The sequence below is a fragment of the Stegastes partitus genome, unplaced genomic scaffold (assembly GCF_000690725.1).
Source record: "Stegastes partitus isolate 25-593 unplaced genomic scaffold, Stegastes_partitus-1.0.2 Scaffold672, whole genome shotgun sequence".
NCBI lineage: Eukaryota > Metazoa > Chordata > Actinopteri > Pomacentridae > Stegastes > Stegastes partitus.
This window is the reverse complement of record NW_007578403.1, coordinates 57,128-73,259: the sequence shown is the minus strand read 5'-3', so window position 1 is coordinate 73,259 and position 16,132 is coordinate 57,128. Positions and strand designations below refer to the sequence as shown.

Genomic DNA, 16,132 nt, shown 5'->3' with positions numbered 1-16,132 from the left:
TCTTTACCACGAGGAATGGCAGCAGCTGGAGACACGAGGAGCAGCCCGTGAACCGGAACGAAGGCAGAAGACCTGCTGCTGCTGCAGAATGGTCAGATCTGGTCCGAGTTACTTTTCACTTACAGCAAAAGCAATTATTTTAAAAAATAGCCACAGGTCGCTAGCTTAGTCTCAGCGCCGCTTACAGCTAAAAAATTCAAATAATTTGGAGAGCCTGAGGAGATGAAGCAAAGCAGGAACCCCGGCATCACCACAATCCAGCCAGAAGTCATTTTCAAATGTTGTTATTTAACAAACAGAAGTGATAAACAGAAAACTCTGTTTCCATCATTGTTTTTGAAGGGCTTAAAACCTCAGACATTTAGTTCTCTGACATTTCTGTATGAATCACAATATTTGAATCCAGATGTTGTGACAGCTGTGGGGCTCTTTGCTCACGTTGTCGATCAAATCTGACCAAACTACCCTCACACAGTGGTGATGATGCTTGATTTTAGAGTATCTAACTTCCAATAGTTGGTGATTTAAACCCTTCAGCGCTCGTGTGCTGCCGGGGTGCGCTGAGTTCTGAGCATCTGATGTTACAGCAGAACATATTAAACCTTCACCGTACTCTGCATCATAGAAATGTCAGACTGTTTGTCTGCTTTAAAAACATCACACATGAGAACAAAATGCACACGACACACTCACAAAGCACCCACCTGATTACTCTAACCAGCTCGTGGAAAGCTTGGTCTACGTTCATTCGGATTTTGGCTGAAGCCTCCATATATGTGACCTTTAATTGTCTGGCCAACTGCTGACCCTCCTCCTGGGTTACCTGAGACAAAAGGAAGAAGTGAATCATGAGCAACGGAATTTAAGCTGAACGAACAGTCCCTCTGAACAAACCAGGTGTTTCTCTTCTGACAGGTAGAGGAGTAACAAATGTCGTACTGATGTAAAATGTGTGTTTGTCGGGACATGTTCCTCTCAGTCAAGCTGCTAACTCAACTAAACTTGTATGTTAAGTCCGAACATTTAAGGCTTTGTGCTGCAGTTTAGGCGACTCTCAGCCCCAGCGTCTGACAGGCTGCTTCTGTCGGAGCTTTTCCTCCTGCTCAGTGGAGAACTGTTGGGTTAATCTCTGTGACATCGTAAGGTCTTGGCCTCACCATGTAAAGCACCCTGAGATGACTTGTTATGATTTGGCTCTATTAGGCTTGTCACAATTATTGCTGACTGCAATTATTTGAGCCGGCTGCAACCATTTTGCATAATCATGTGGAAACCTTTTTCATCCGACCGTAATAAAACAGCTGAAACGTCAAGTTTCAATCACTGTTTTCTTGTAGTTCTCCACCTTCTGCACCTGCTTCTTCTGCTGTGGTTTAACATCCATTCTTCATCTCTACGCGCTTAATTTCTAAAACTCAAACAATTGCATTTAAAAGAGCGCCTATTGATTTTAACATCATGGATTTGCAAAGCCAAACACTGCAGCGGTGCTGTGAGGACATTCTGATTTTAAGCCAAATTCAAACAGAGTCAAATTACTTTAGGAGGCAATTTGTTGGGTTTGCAGCAAAAAGGCAGAAGTCAAATTAGTTAATACCGCGAGTCCAAAACTAACAGAGGTACAAAATGAACAGGGACAAAAAAACAGTTCAGTTGTTAATTATTAGTTTGGCAATTAATCATCAGCTAAAATTTAATGATCGGCCCACGGTGCCATTTGAACAGAACTGGATTGAATTGGATTGTGTGTTCACTAATGATCGTGGCAGGAACAAACACTCACAAACCAAAGACAAACTAAATACACACGACGAAAAGCAGCAGCAGAACCTGAGTGGCCACATGACTCAGTACACACTGCAAACCACAAGTTCCAGTTTTTACAGTGAACGTGATCATTAAAAACACTAAAATATATTATATTATCACATATATACATACATACACACGGTATATATAACATACTATGTTATTTCCAATTTAGCTCCATCAAACCGCTCAACAAAAAGAAAATGACAGTATTAAATATTTTCAGAACCTGTCCTCTGACCAGCCATCCTCCAGAACCCAGCGTCTACAGCGTGGAGCTCCTTCCGTTTCATTATTTAGTGCGTTGCGGGGACAATATTGTCCGTCCACACCGAAACCGAAGCAATTTAATTAGTATGTAGAATGCATCTGGGACACTGCGGAAATCTGCTTTCACCCTCTCTGTGACACAGCTGGGCACATAATCTGGGACTGATGACTGCAAAAATAAATTAGGCCCAAAGCCAGACGGTATACGGTCGCGAAGAACACGTTAAATGTAAAACGTAAGTCGGAACAGGCTGGCTGACATACGGCTCTCTGATTCAGTCGATATCATTAACATGGGGACCGATCGATAAAAGCCTGCTAAGAATTCCATTCACTTACAGTCTGAGTAATTATGTTTAAGCTAATTATTGAGCTACCGTCTGGGTGTATATGTGTCATATGCAGCAAGTTATTATCACGACAACGCTGGTCAGAGTATCTCACGTACACAATGTTATGGAAGATTGAAGAAGGTCGAAAGTAGTAATAATCAACATCAGTTTGAGTCACAAAAGGCTTGAAATGCTAAAAGCTGAGATCAGTGGATCAAAATCACTGATATCAATTCGCTGTATGTGCCTGCAGGATTACTTTCCACCTTTAGGGGGCGGTGTGGGTTCACTGGAGAAAATGACTGTGCACCGACAGCCAGAAAATTCATCATTTCATCACACTCCCTCCATCCTATCCTCCTGACACCACGCTTCTCTACAGCCTCTTTTATTCTCTCGCTCACATCCTGTCGTAGCGCGGCAGCTCTCTGCAGCTGCAGCGCTTCCACTTTCAAGTATGCAAATATGAATCCTCAAGACTGGCTGATATTATCTCTTAAAAATGATCAAACCGGGGCGTGTGTTTGTCAAGTCGGTGGGTTCAGATCTCTGCAATCTGTTGGACTTACTTGTCTCTGTAGCTCCAGATCGGCTTTGTTTCCTACGAGGATCATAGGGAACTCATCTCTGTCTTTGACTCGGAGAATCTGTCTTTGGAATTTGTAGATTTCTTCAAAGCTGCAAATCACATTACATGGCGTTATGCGGCGTCCTCTGAACAAACAGGTTATGTAATGTTTGCCTTATGTGTGGATGCATACATTCGTCTGGTAATGTACATGCGTCAGGCCTCCGAGCAATGTGACCCCCCACCCACCCACCGACCACCACCCACACGGACCGAGCCATCGCCTAGAAGTTGGGCTCATCACACTGAACATGGCAGCAAAGAGAAGAAAAGGTCAGCCGCACTATTACAGAAACCTAAAACGTGGTGATCTGAGGCTCAGACCTGACTGCCGTCCCGCTACAATACAGACATTTTCAGCCAAATCGGAAATAAAAATGTCAGTTTGGGGGTAAAAAAAAAAGAGGCAGAATGCAACCACAAAAGCCAGGGCGGCATTCCAGCCTCGGGCCCACAGACAGCTTGGTGAGCGCATAGTAAATCTGGAAAGACTTGACTAATATAAATGGAGGAAGGAAAGACTGTTTACAACATAAACACTGGGAGGGGGCTGTGGGTGCAGGGGAATGCAGCTCAGTGCGCTGCTGGCCGGCGACACAAAGACAAGGAGGACGGGCAGCGACAGATAAGACCACGAGAAGAACATGATGCAGCTTAGAATGAAAACTAGCTGAAAGGTAACTGAGGCAAAATAACAGACATTTTTTTAGCCATGTACTGTCGAGAAGATGTTTTTAAAAATCACTTATTATTTTCTGACATTTTGCCTTTATTTGGTGCTATCACTAAAGACAGAGTCAGGAGATGATGACACGTGTTTCTGTGATTTAAATCAGCTCCACTGAAGAACAACGGCGGCCTGCATCTCATGGAACCGGCCCACCGCTAGCTGCTCACTCTCTGTACTTTCATTGAAGCTACCTGAGTTTGCACATCAATCGCACATCTGTTGTACTTCTGACAAAGCAGCAGCAAGTTGAACGCACTACACCCACACTTGCTGTTACCACGGTTACCATAGGTGTCACCAAATCAGCCAGGAATAAAAAAAAAAAAAGAGAAGCCATAATTCTTTTAGGTTTAAATCATCCCAGCGTAGAGTAAGACGACGACGTTAAACGGAAATACAGCGCACGGTGTTCTACGTTTTTTTTCCGTGTTTTGCATCTTAATGACTCGACTTTAACGTAAGCAGTGATTAAAATGAAGTTCTGTGAGTTTAAACGATGTTTAGCTGCACAGCATGAGTGTGACTCACCCACCGGTGAGTCAGTGGGCTGTAAGAGGTTAAAGGACCGTTTGTGCGTCACATTGTTGTCAGTGCACACAAGCATACATGTTGTCAGTGCACACAAGCTGAAATGAAAAAGTCCTCGCAAGCCATAGGATACTTTCAAGTGCCTGAAGTGTTACATGCATCTAAAGATATCTCCGTGCTCGCCTACATGCTATTGTTTAAATAGCACACGGGCTTAAAATAGAAAGCAAAGGCACGTGAAAAAAAAAAAGGTGCATTCAAGAGAACAGGATAAGGGAGGACGTGTTGAGAACAAAAGAAAATGACAACAAGAACAACGGCGGGGTCCGGAAGCACGAGCAGCAACAAGTGAGAGTATCGCTGCGAGATTTATGGTCTCAGTCGAGTCGGAGGCAGAGGAGGAGAGAGAGAGAGAGCGTGCGATTGTGAACAGTAAACAAAGATGTGCAAACACCAGAGAGCCGACAGAGGAGTGAGCTGTGGGTTGTGCACATGGTGAAAACTGTCACTTACCTTCCTCTGTCGGTGACGGAGAAGACGAGCAGGAAGCCCTCCCCTGTCCTCATGTATTGTTCTCTCATGGCTCCAAACTCTTCCTGTCCAGCCGTGTCGAGGACTGCAGAGCACGAACACACCGACACACAGTCACTTGCAGCAAAATAAACTTTTCAAATCAATTCCTCAAGTGCAACGTTAACCACAACAGAAATGTACAGACGGCGTAGTTTGTGTGACTCTGAGCACGTGCAGGTCGTGTTTGTTCAGCAAAGTGCACTTACTGTCAAGCCTGGCCGCCCTTTCGTCAATCACACACTGCTTGGTGTAGGAGTCCTCAATCGTGGGGTCATAGTCGGTGACAAAGTACGACTGCAAGAGAGACAGAGCAGAAACTGTAAATATCTTCCCTCCACATGTTGATAGTAAATTGGGGAATCATATCCGGTTCATGCACAAGTTGTGTCATCATGACAAACAGAGAATCATCTTTGCAGTGAAGAAACAGACACACGTTACTGTTCATACTATTAGGAAACGGAGCAACCTCGGAGTTAAATTGCACGTTAGACGACTAAATGCTTCTTGTTTGTGCTCCGAGGTGTTCCTGGAGCGGTTCTGCTGCCATCCGCTATTTAATTTTTGCAGCCGTGCAACGCGTGATCTTCAGCACAACACTCAGGATTTTAGTCTTCTGATCTGCTTTATTTTGTCACTTTTTAGGCATTAGCATGCCTACGTATTACGGCTACTACGGGTTTGTACATGGATCAGCTGAATGTACAATAGCTGCCGCTCTGTCGCGGTGTTGTAGGTGAAAACAGCACCGGCAGCCTGTCTGACCTCTACCTTTACTAGCACACTGCAGACGGGAGGTCAACACGGCGTCTGCAGACACCTGCGCAAAAAATGTGAAGTAAATATCCCCCCACGCTGCTTAGGTTTCCGCAGCAGGCCGGCGTTCACGCTAATAACACATTTACAAGACGTCACAACAGTCCCACACAACAGCTCCGATTCTTTCATTCTCGGGGCCGATCGCTGGTCTCTTAGTAACCTAAACTGGAAGGGTGGGGCCAGGGGAGCTGGGAGGAGGAGGAGTCGTGCATTTTTTACATTTTTCCCATGTTTTGTAGTTCTGGCTCTCCTCGGGGACTAGTTAAGTGGTGACAGCTGAGGGGAGTGCTCGGGGTTTGTCAAAGCAACACCCTGAAACACGGAGCCGTCACCAGAACACAAAACCCAGACCAACTTCGCTGTCACTCCGACTGTAAGCCAAATTAAACTTTTACAGTTACAGGCATGTTGTTTGTGCGTGAAGCTGCTGTTTTACGACACAGGCAGCACCGCGTTTATTTGCTGCTGTTTGGCAGCTCAGGGGACAAGACAGAGCCGGCATCGTGTGTCAGATTTAGACAGCGGATAAAGTATTAAAAAAGCAATTCAGCTTCTCATCATTGACCTATACAGTCTGCTGCATATATATATTTTCTTACTTTTAATGTATTTGTACTGTTTTTTTGATGCACTGTATATTATACTGTTTTACTGTTAATGTTGACTTTTAAGCCGGTATTACCAACAAAATGCCGTTATGTGAACGGTGAGAACTAACTGCATCATGACAATAAAGATTCTTGACTTGACTATACGTTGGCTGATAAAAACCAAATAACTGTGCTACCAAAGGTGTGTTCAGAGCTACTGCTAGCAAGGAAAACATCACATTTGTGCATTTGAAAAGCTGAGTTTGTCATTTTCTGCTTGTAAAATTACATTAAAAACACTGAACACCTTCAACACAGTGTTCTGTTGATCAACCAATCACAGCAGCTCTATTTAAAACTCCTGCTCAGTAATTATCTTGGTCCATATCCACAAATTTGCAGAATCAGGGAAGTCTTTACGTCGCCGACTCGTATAGGATAATCAGATCTGTTTAGCTCAGAAATCCTGTGCTCGTGATGCTCTCCTTCAGGTTTGGGGATGTTTCTAATTTGCTGTGTCTGACATCCTCTGCATACAAATGCCTGTTTCCCACCTGCAGCTCTGTGTTGTTGCAGGAGCTGCAGGTAATCTCTCCCTCACACTCTGCTGTCACTCTGCAGCATGCGAGCATGCAGGCCTGTGTCACATCCATTCACCACTGTTCAATAATTCATCAGTATTACTGTGCATCCTAGAATGCGCTTCACTGCACTCACTGCTGGTGTGCCTTCAGACGACCAGACAAGAGACAGAAAGAGAGAGAGGGAGGAAAAAAATAAGCTGCTGGTGTTTCTTGTCCCCTCCCTCCACCACTACCACTCTCCCAGCCACAGCTTCAGCACGTGACCTCTGCCTCCCATCAACCTCTTATTCCTATTCTGTCAACCTCGGGCAGCCGCATTGAGCACCGCACTCCTCTGGCTATCCCTCCCCTCCCTCCACATGCACGGCTAGCGTAGCTGCTGCGCTCTGCTCTGGCTGGGCTGATTGTCTCAGAGCCGTTTCCTGTGATAGATGAGGCTGTTTTGCAGTGCCAGCAGCACCAGCGCCAGCTCTAACAGGGCTGTAGCCCAGCCTGGCTGCGTTTCAGCTGGGCGGCGGCGGCAGAGTGATGGTCTAGGTGAGGGAGTACAACATGACTCAGGAGGACTACCAATAACTGTGAGACACGAGCCAGCCTGAGTCATGTCCAGTAATATGACCTATAAATCCTTATATTGGACCATGACTTCATCGGATGTAAGCGGCTCCTTAAAACAGGAGGAATCTGCTGCGTGTGTCGGAGGAGAGAAGCTCCGGCGTTCAGCAGCAGGGCAGGGCCTCAAGGTGCTGCAGCTCATCTTCATCTTAATCATCAGTTCATCTATACTCATCATTTTGGACCACTGTGTTCTATTTGCATTGCACTTCATTTTGTCTACAAGTCCAAAATCCACAGATATGTTGAGGTTATAATGAGAAAAACCAGAAATCCTCTCATTTGAGAAGCTGAAAGCAGAAATCACGACGCTACTGCTTCTAAAACTACAACAAAATCAGCGTAAATGCAACCTGTGTGCAACCAGCACAGCTATGATGTCAGTGTCTTTGTGTTGTCTGAGAGACTCTATCGAAGGCACATACCGAGGAGGCAGATTCCTGGACGCACTTCCATAAAAACGCTACCATGAGGAGACACTCAGGTGTGCTCAGAAACTTCCCGACATGTGCCTAAATGTCCTCCACTGATCAGACTGCAGAGCAAGCAGCTGAGGTGTTCATACCAGAAAATGTTCGGCGGAGCTAAATTACTATTTAAACGGAGCCAACTTGCAGTATAACTTACGTAACTCCGGCTCGTGGAGCTAGGAATGATGCTAAAAAAACAAAAACAAACTCCAGCTCCACTTAGGCAATCATCAGACCAGTGCTGACATGACCACCGTGTGGGTGTGTGCATCTGGGAGCCGTAAACCAGGATTATTAACATCTCTGGATTTTCACCTCCAGTCAGCAGCAGTCAGAGTCAAACACAGGCTCTTCTAAAGTTAACTATCAAACTAAGGTGTAGCACAGAAGAAAATCAGCACGTTGGATGCAGAGAGCACGAGTTGGTAAGAACAAAGGAGCGACGGAAAACAATGAGTGAACCCGGCAGAACCCGGAGCTGCAGCACAGTTTAGATGTTGGTGGCAAGGTGGGTCAGGCCACACTCGGCCCCGGTCAGCCCTGCAGGAAGGAAACTCCACCTCTGCTACAGGCAGCTGGCCGGGCCGAGCCTTCGGGTGGCGGTGATGTCACAGATGACATGTTCCCCCGGCCCGCCTACCGACCGAGGTCCAAACCTGTCACTCAGTTCCCCCTCCAGCATTCCAGCAGCTATACATCCCGACCACACCGCGAAAACATTAGAGGCCTGTGTCTGCCATGAATAACAGGGCCGGCGGACGGGTTCTGAGCCGCAGCCCGGCTCTTTGTGCTGGATGCTACAGACAGACTGTCTCCTGGGATGAAATCACAAAGAAGAGTGAAGGAACCGGAGCTGCAGAGGAAGATTTAAGATCAATTTTATTTTTGATTACCCCCAGAAAGAGTGAAAAACGAGCCCAATTTCAATGTCTTCAAACTACTTATTTTGTTAATCCATCCAACGACAATTAATTCTTCAAAGTAAAGCAAACGAGAACAGAGACAAGCAAGAAGTTAAAGCGAGCAATCGGCTGTTTTGTTTGCTAAATGACTTTTATTAAAAGTGTTGCTCAAATTTCCGCGGATTAACTTCTCACAGCTACAGGAAACACAAGAAAACTGAGAAATATGTCGCAAGACTGCTTTTATTTTGCAATTCCGCGTTTAAAAAGGCTCTAAAGACGAGCTGAGCCGAACAAATCTTTCGGCTACGCGAGCCACGAAAATAGCATCAAATCAGTGCGTAGGTGTGTTTGTCTTCTAAGCTGCCCTTTTTAGCATAAGAACCGAACGCCGAAACACCTGGTCAGGTTTCCGCTCGGTAACAAGTCAAGACATAAAGCAATAAATCCTTGCTGCTACAACCGCCGGCTGCCAGCCTCAAGGAAAGCAAGCATGGGTGATATGTGTAGGCGTGTAATCAACATCATGCTTGCACTATGCACCCACTTCCTCTCCACACAAACAGCTTTACTAACACTAAATATAGATCCTTTTCCATCTTCTGTCGGTTATCCTACTTGTTTGGTTCGAGCCGCCTCTGTGACTGTTAACCGATACACCGTCATTATCCACGCAGGGCACAAAACCGGCGATTTAGCCTCAGCCAAGATAAAAACTGAGATTTTCACACACACACACAAAAAAAAAGGTCATTACCAAACACATTGTACCAACACAAATGATGGTAAATGGTGCGCCTGCCTACTAGACTGTCATAATGAGGAAGAACGCTGAGCTAAAACAAATAGTCATCAACACAGTTGGGAGTTAATTACCTTCTGCATATGGCCCCGAGCCCAAGGAAAATCCACAGACCTTGACTCGAAAATCATCACCCGTAGTTATTCTTTAATTAAAAGGAAAAATGTAGATTGAATACCATTAAATTGTGTTATTCTGGGAAAAATTCTGTTTCCGTCTGCACATTTACAGTATTCCCCGACCGCTCCATCGCCCGCACCGGCGCGCCACAGCCGGTTACGATATCGTCCTCTGCTAAAGCTGGTACGTACTAAAAGAACCGTCACATGTAACGAGCTTTATCACCGGTTCCACGTTTCAGGACCGGCTTCACCATAACTTCACTTGACCTCTCTTGACCCCAGATCCGTCACTGCAGCTCACCTTTTCCGCAAAATGTGAAAACGTGCAAAAATAGCTCTGCACGGCAAAGTGGGCGTGAAAACGAGCTGCAAGTGGTTTCGTGTCTTTTGCAAAATGACATGAAGAGAGTGAGCAGCAACAGCGCACGTTTTCAACACTTGTGTCAGCGCAGGAGAGACGGTTTGATCTGAGAGCAAGCTCAGTGTTTCTGTTTGCACCGGGGTCTGAGGGAAACGGCATCTCGGTTCCGTCTACACCCTGTATGTATAGCGGAAGCTGACTGAGGTCATCTCAGACGTGCTCTCCTGCCCATTCATGTAATGACATCTGAAAGTGTCTGAATGAAGTCACTAATTGTACTAAGTTTGATCTGATAGCATTCCCACACAGCGTGCCACCGCAGTGACGTACTTCCAGATGTTCGTAGGAGTTTTTCTTCTGAGTTTATTAAATACCTGCAGCATCAAACAGCAGCAGGAACCACATGAGCATCTCCACAGCAAAATAGCTGCGTGCATTTACGCACATGGTGGCTCGGTGGTTAGCAGTTTGCCTCACAGCTAGAAGGTCCCGGTGAGGACACCCGGGATCTTTCTGCGTCTCCATGTTCTCCCCATGCAGCGTGGGTTCTCTCCGGGTTCTCCAGCTTCCTCCCACAGTCCACAAACATGCTGAGGTTAATTGGTGATTGTAAATTGTCCGTAGGTGTGAATGTGAGTGTGCTTGGTTGTCTGTCTCTAAGTGTAGCCCTGTGATAGACTGGTTACCTGTCCAGGTGAACCTGCCTTCACCCTGAGTCAGCTGGGATAGGCTCCACCCCCCATGACCCTAGTGAGGATTAAGCGGTGTAGAGATAATGGATGGAAGGAAAATGAATTTACTACAAAGAAAAACAAATGTAAAAATGTCAATCAATAATCTCAGCTGCTTAAATCCTGCCTCTAGTCTGAAAACTGTCGATTATAGTTTTTGTTTATGGCTCCAAAGTGGCATTTTGGAAAAACTCTTAGAATCTGGCTCTGTTTTACTGTAGTTTATTACAGTAAGTGCACAGATCATCGTTATTTGAAGTCATGAAACTCCTTCTTCACACACGGTCCAGTTGTACCTATGATATCATCAGCAGGAGCCAGCACTCTCTCACAACCGAGCGTTCGCTTTACGTCACCAAACCGGCCCTCGTTCTACGTTCTGCTGACAGAGCGGATACAAACCGCTCCGAGACATCAGCGCCGAGCAGCAGGACGGGAGCGGCCGCTACACGGTGGTGGTGTTGGCGGGGAGGGGAGGCTGCCCTCCAGCTGACAGGTGAAACATGCCATTTGTAAGGCTTGTTCAGTGGGCCACGGCCAAGTGCTGCAATTTCAATTAAGGACACAAACTCCAGGCCAGACAGGCCGGAGCCTGCCAAGTCGCACCCTCAGCTCGACAACAGCATGTGACAGACTGTGTTGATCCGCTTCTGATAGCACATCACGGCATGACAAGACTATAGACTGTACGTGAACACATCAGAATGCTGAAGGTTTGCTGATATTTCATTTCAATTTTGTTCCTCAAATACCATCAACTAGGTCACAACACTCACGCACCAAAACAGAGCAGCGTGGGCCAGTAATCTAAGAAAAGAGAAATGTGAATGGGGGCATCTGTGCATCACTTCCTGTCTCTAAACCATGCGAGTCTAACCTCTGCGGAACCTCTGGGGTTGGACCGTGAGCAGCTGCCTGTAATCACAACAGCCACTATCAGGGTTTAATGTTAAACAGATGGAAGCCAAGACCAGCTCCTCTGCACCTTCACGCCGCCGCTATCGCCCCAGACTTTCACACAAGCGACACAGGAATTGGCGCGAGGAGCATTGTTTCGTCGAGCGCTTAAAGTGAGAAATAGGGGAAAAAAAATAAGACAGAATGAAAAGGTTTGAGGGGGAGGGAGGCTGTAGGCTACATGGAGAGGGAGCGCGAGAGAAAAAGAGGGGGAGGGAAAGGCTTTAACTTCCTGTGGAAACACCCACTTTTCCCATGAGCTCATACAAACCAGAAAGGTCACTTATTCAATACCTAATACACACGGAGAGAAAGAAAGCACACAATGTGTCCGCCGCCTTAAAGGGCCACTGGGGAGCGTTCTGTTCGAGCTGGGAAAGCTTGAAGACGCTGCGCACTGCTGCAGAGAAGTTTTTTAACTCAAAGCCGAGCGACGCATCCACAGGAGCAACACTTACAGTCAGAGAATGCAGTCAAGGTACAGCACCGAAAACCTGGAACCACGCCGAATTAAATGAACCCGTGCACATCACTCGTACGAGCACTCTTCCTCCTAATGCGCAACAGATCAATAGCCTTTTCCTTTAATCATTTCCTTGTTCTTAAATGCCAGCAGACCAGTGAATCTCTGCCACACTAGACAAACCCTTGGCGTAGCGCTCGCATCCATCCAGCGCCGCGCTCTTACTGGAAATGCAGATCCGGCCGCTTCGAGTCAGAGGATAATTCAATTTTTAACACGAGCAGCAGAAATAACGGCCAAATCTATAAAACATGAGGTCAAAGTTGTTTCAGGAAACATATTTCAGGTTTTTCATCCGGCCTTGCAAATCAATGAGGGACAATCCCGATATCTTTGGACTTTGGGGTGATTAAGAGGAACGTCCAAAAAGAAAAGCTCTCACTGGCTGCTATCTGGTTCTCGGTTCTTTTTTAATTCTGCATGGACTCGACCGCGTTTTCATTATGGATGTTGTGTTTTTACGGCCTTGGGACGGCAACACGTCTTTAATATTAGAATCTGTGGTGTTCCAGAACCTCTAATAATGATCAATATTTAACATTTACAAGAGATAGATATGAAATATTTCTACAGTTTTTTTGGATTACATCTCATGTGGATGCTGTTATTTATGGAGCAGTGAGAGCGCCAAATTACAAAAAAAAATAAATCAATAAAAGAATAATAAAGTAGAAGTGGGAATAAAAAGAAGAATAAATAAAATATATTACAATAAATACAAAAATAATAATGTGGCAATATAAAGCACTATTAATCAAAAATGAATCCATAAAAGAAAAGGCTGATAAAAGTAGAAATATAAAGATAAATAAATAAAATAATTAAAAAATAATATTTATTTAAATAAAATAAATAAAAAATAATGTTTATTTATTTTATTATTATTTTGTTTATTTTTGATTTATTTATGTATTTATTTATTATTATTATTTCTCAGAATTATTTTTATTTTTGTGTTTATTTTTATTTTTTATTTTAGAAAAACGAGATTCCTCCTGCACACATTTTTCTGAGCATATTTCCTTTGCTTTTAAAGCCACATTGGACAGCTGTGTACTCTCATATTTGCTTGTATGTTGCCAACATCAACTTAAAAATGTAAAGAGCTCATATGCATTCTGTTACCTTAAATGTCCTTTTAGTGACAATGTTTGGATGTCATAATAATGACAATCTTGCACACGTTATTCAAACAATAATTAGAGCAGAACTGGTTGTGAGTTAAAACCTCATTTTAGCACTTATTTAAAGTGACATCAGCGTCCAGATTGTCTGCTGTAAATGTTAAGACTTCAGCTTCTATATGCAAAATAATCACCTCCTCTAATGTCCCAGAGATATGGACTCATCACACACAGCACAGAAACAGTGATACTCACGTTTAAGACGCTGAAATAGGAAGAAGGTCAACATTTTAAATACAACTGAAATGATGAATAATCTTGCAAAGCTTCTCCCTGGTTCGCTCTACTGCCCTTAAAGAGGCTTCACATGCAGCTTTTCAGGACAACTGCAGGATCGTAACGAACATTTCTGATGTGTTTACTGTCACTTGTTTAACGTATATCGCTCTGAACCGGTCCTGTTGTGTCGTTCATCATCACTCCTGATGTTTGTGGCAGTGAAACATCATTTTAACAGACAGCAGTAATAACAGCCAAAACAACTATTTATCTTTTCATACATTTATATTTTCATCGTTTGCCATTTTTAGCCAAGCAGCCATTAATCAACCGAAAGCCACTTGGCCGTATCGCCGCCGTGTTGGACACAGCGGCGTTATTATGATAAAAACAAGTGGTGCTGAACGGCCCCACCGGCGCTCAAGGCTTCAGAGTCCGGGACAGCACTCATGCAGAGAATAAAGCTCAGAATGAAAGTCCCCCCAAGTAGGCCAGCTCCTGGTGCAGTCACCCCCCTGCTCTCTGCTAACCTCTCTGGCATTAAGACTTCAATCACTTCGCTAAATATCAACGTGTGCTGGACTCTGAACACTTTTGAACCCGCTCAAAGGCGCAGAATCAAAGAGGTGCCATTTAAAGGCCTTTTCTTCCACCAGATCACTGGGCTCAAAGGCGACTGTTTGCTCTTTAGTGGGCACACTACAAACTCTTTCTTTATTTCATATAAGAGTCAATAATTTACAATCTCACACACTGATTAAACAGAACATAACAAAGATGTTGGAGCTGATCATGTGACGCCGCTGAAGTTCCCTTTTCCTATATTAAGCCTGCCCTGAGCTCAGACATTGATGGATCATTGATTCAGTTTTTTTTCTTTGGCCTTTTGTTGTTTTGCTGGAAGGAACAGAAAATAAAGCCTTATTTGAAACGGAGTCTCTCTCTAAAAAGACACGGTCCGTCCCCCTGACTGCATTTTGCTCTGGTGGATCTTCATCAATGCCTTCTTTTGTGGAGGTGGGAAAACCTAGGCCCACATGACGCTGCTTCAAAATCCACAAATGTGACGGGATAGATGTCATCATACGACTGTAATCACTCAGAAATGAAGCTGTGTCATGTTGATATGAGCTTCATGTAGCTCGATAATGAGGAACGCAACATAAAGCAGATCCAGTAGAAGACAAACAGTGGACACAGGAAGCTCCGACTAGACCAACATTTAAAACACTCAGTGTGTTGTGATATACTGGGACTCTAAAGCCTCGCTGGAAGCCACTGACTCAGACAGTATTGTGCTTGCATATGCTTTTTGTTCATTCTGGGCTTTTTTTTTTCAATTCTTCTTCCTCTGCTTGTCTTTGTGCAGAAGTAGCGGCGCACATGTTCTCATCGACAAAGCAGCACTGTGACGCCTCAGCGAGAGGACACCAGCGACTGCAGCGGACAGAGAAACTACTGTGCCACTTTCAAAAACCCATACAAAGTCATTCAGCGGAGTGTGGCTCGCAGTCCATGGTTTTCGGGAAAACCGTATGACCGGCCAGATAACGGGACGCTGATCGGTGCTGGAAACACAGAACAGTCCAGAGTTTGTTCACCAATTAAGACACGAATCATGTCAACAGAAAACTGCCCTTAATTGTTCTACAGTACGACGCCACAAATAGCATTTTTCTACTAACTTTAAACTTGTCTCCCTGACACCTCTAAGGAGATTTAACTGCATCTACTGGGATGAATTCGTCTTCTTCTCCCCTCCTCTGCTCTGCTACAACTGCTGAGTGTGTGTTTCTGCTGGTGTACTCTGCTGCAGACTATAATTCTTAGCATGGGGTGATATGTCAGAGGAAATGGGGCCACTCACTGGCATCATGTCAGACACAGCAGCACTACTGTTGTGTGCTTTTAAGCCAGCAGTCCCACAACACAGGCAGCAGAAATGTTATTACTCCAGCAGGCAAGTCCTCATAAATAAGTCCTAATGGACGCTGTCGTCTCCTCTCCCCGCCGCGGTTCCTCCCTGCTCATCTTGTCACCAGCACCGCTGCGTCATAATCAACAATCACGCATGTCACAATAACAGCTTCTTGGAAGTTGCGAATGGATGTCAGCGAGACGGTACGGTGTTGCATGTCAGCAGCGACAGTCGTAGCACAGGAGACGCTGCAACAAGATATCAGGACCAAGTGCTTAGCAGAAGAGCAAGAGTGAATGTCGCTGTGCTGCTCTGTGGCGACGCCATCGTCAGAACATCCATCAGAAATGTTTAGAGGGAATCACGCCAAAGTGCAGGGAAGCTGTTAAAGTTACAACTTATACCTTCAAATAAACATCCAAAACTATTATTTCCATCATTAACCCTGTTCAGGACTTTCCATAC

The 16,132-nt window shown here is 44.9% G+C and overlaps 1 protein-coding gene across 1 annotated transcript in view; it reads right to left on the bottom strand.

The window, feature by feature from the left end:
• rras2 (RAS related 2) overlaps positions 1-16,132 on the bottom strand; it is a 30,170-nt gene that overhangs the window by 2,451 nt on the left and 11,587 nt on the right. The window contains exons 2-5 of the mRNA XM_008290415.1: positions 5,077-5,164; positions 4,811-4,913; positions 2,981-3,089; positions 705-823 (exon numbers count right to left, since the gene is read on the bottom strand). Of these exons, the coding sequence (XP_008288637.1) occupies positions 705-823; positions 2,981-3,089; positions 4,811-4,913; positions 5,077-5,164 (419 nt within the window). The remainder of the gene's footprint in view (positions 1-704; positions 824-2,980; positions 3,090-4,810; positions 4,914-5,076; positions 5,165-16,132) is intronic.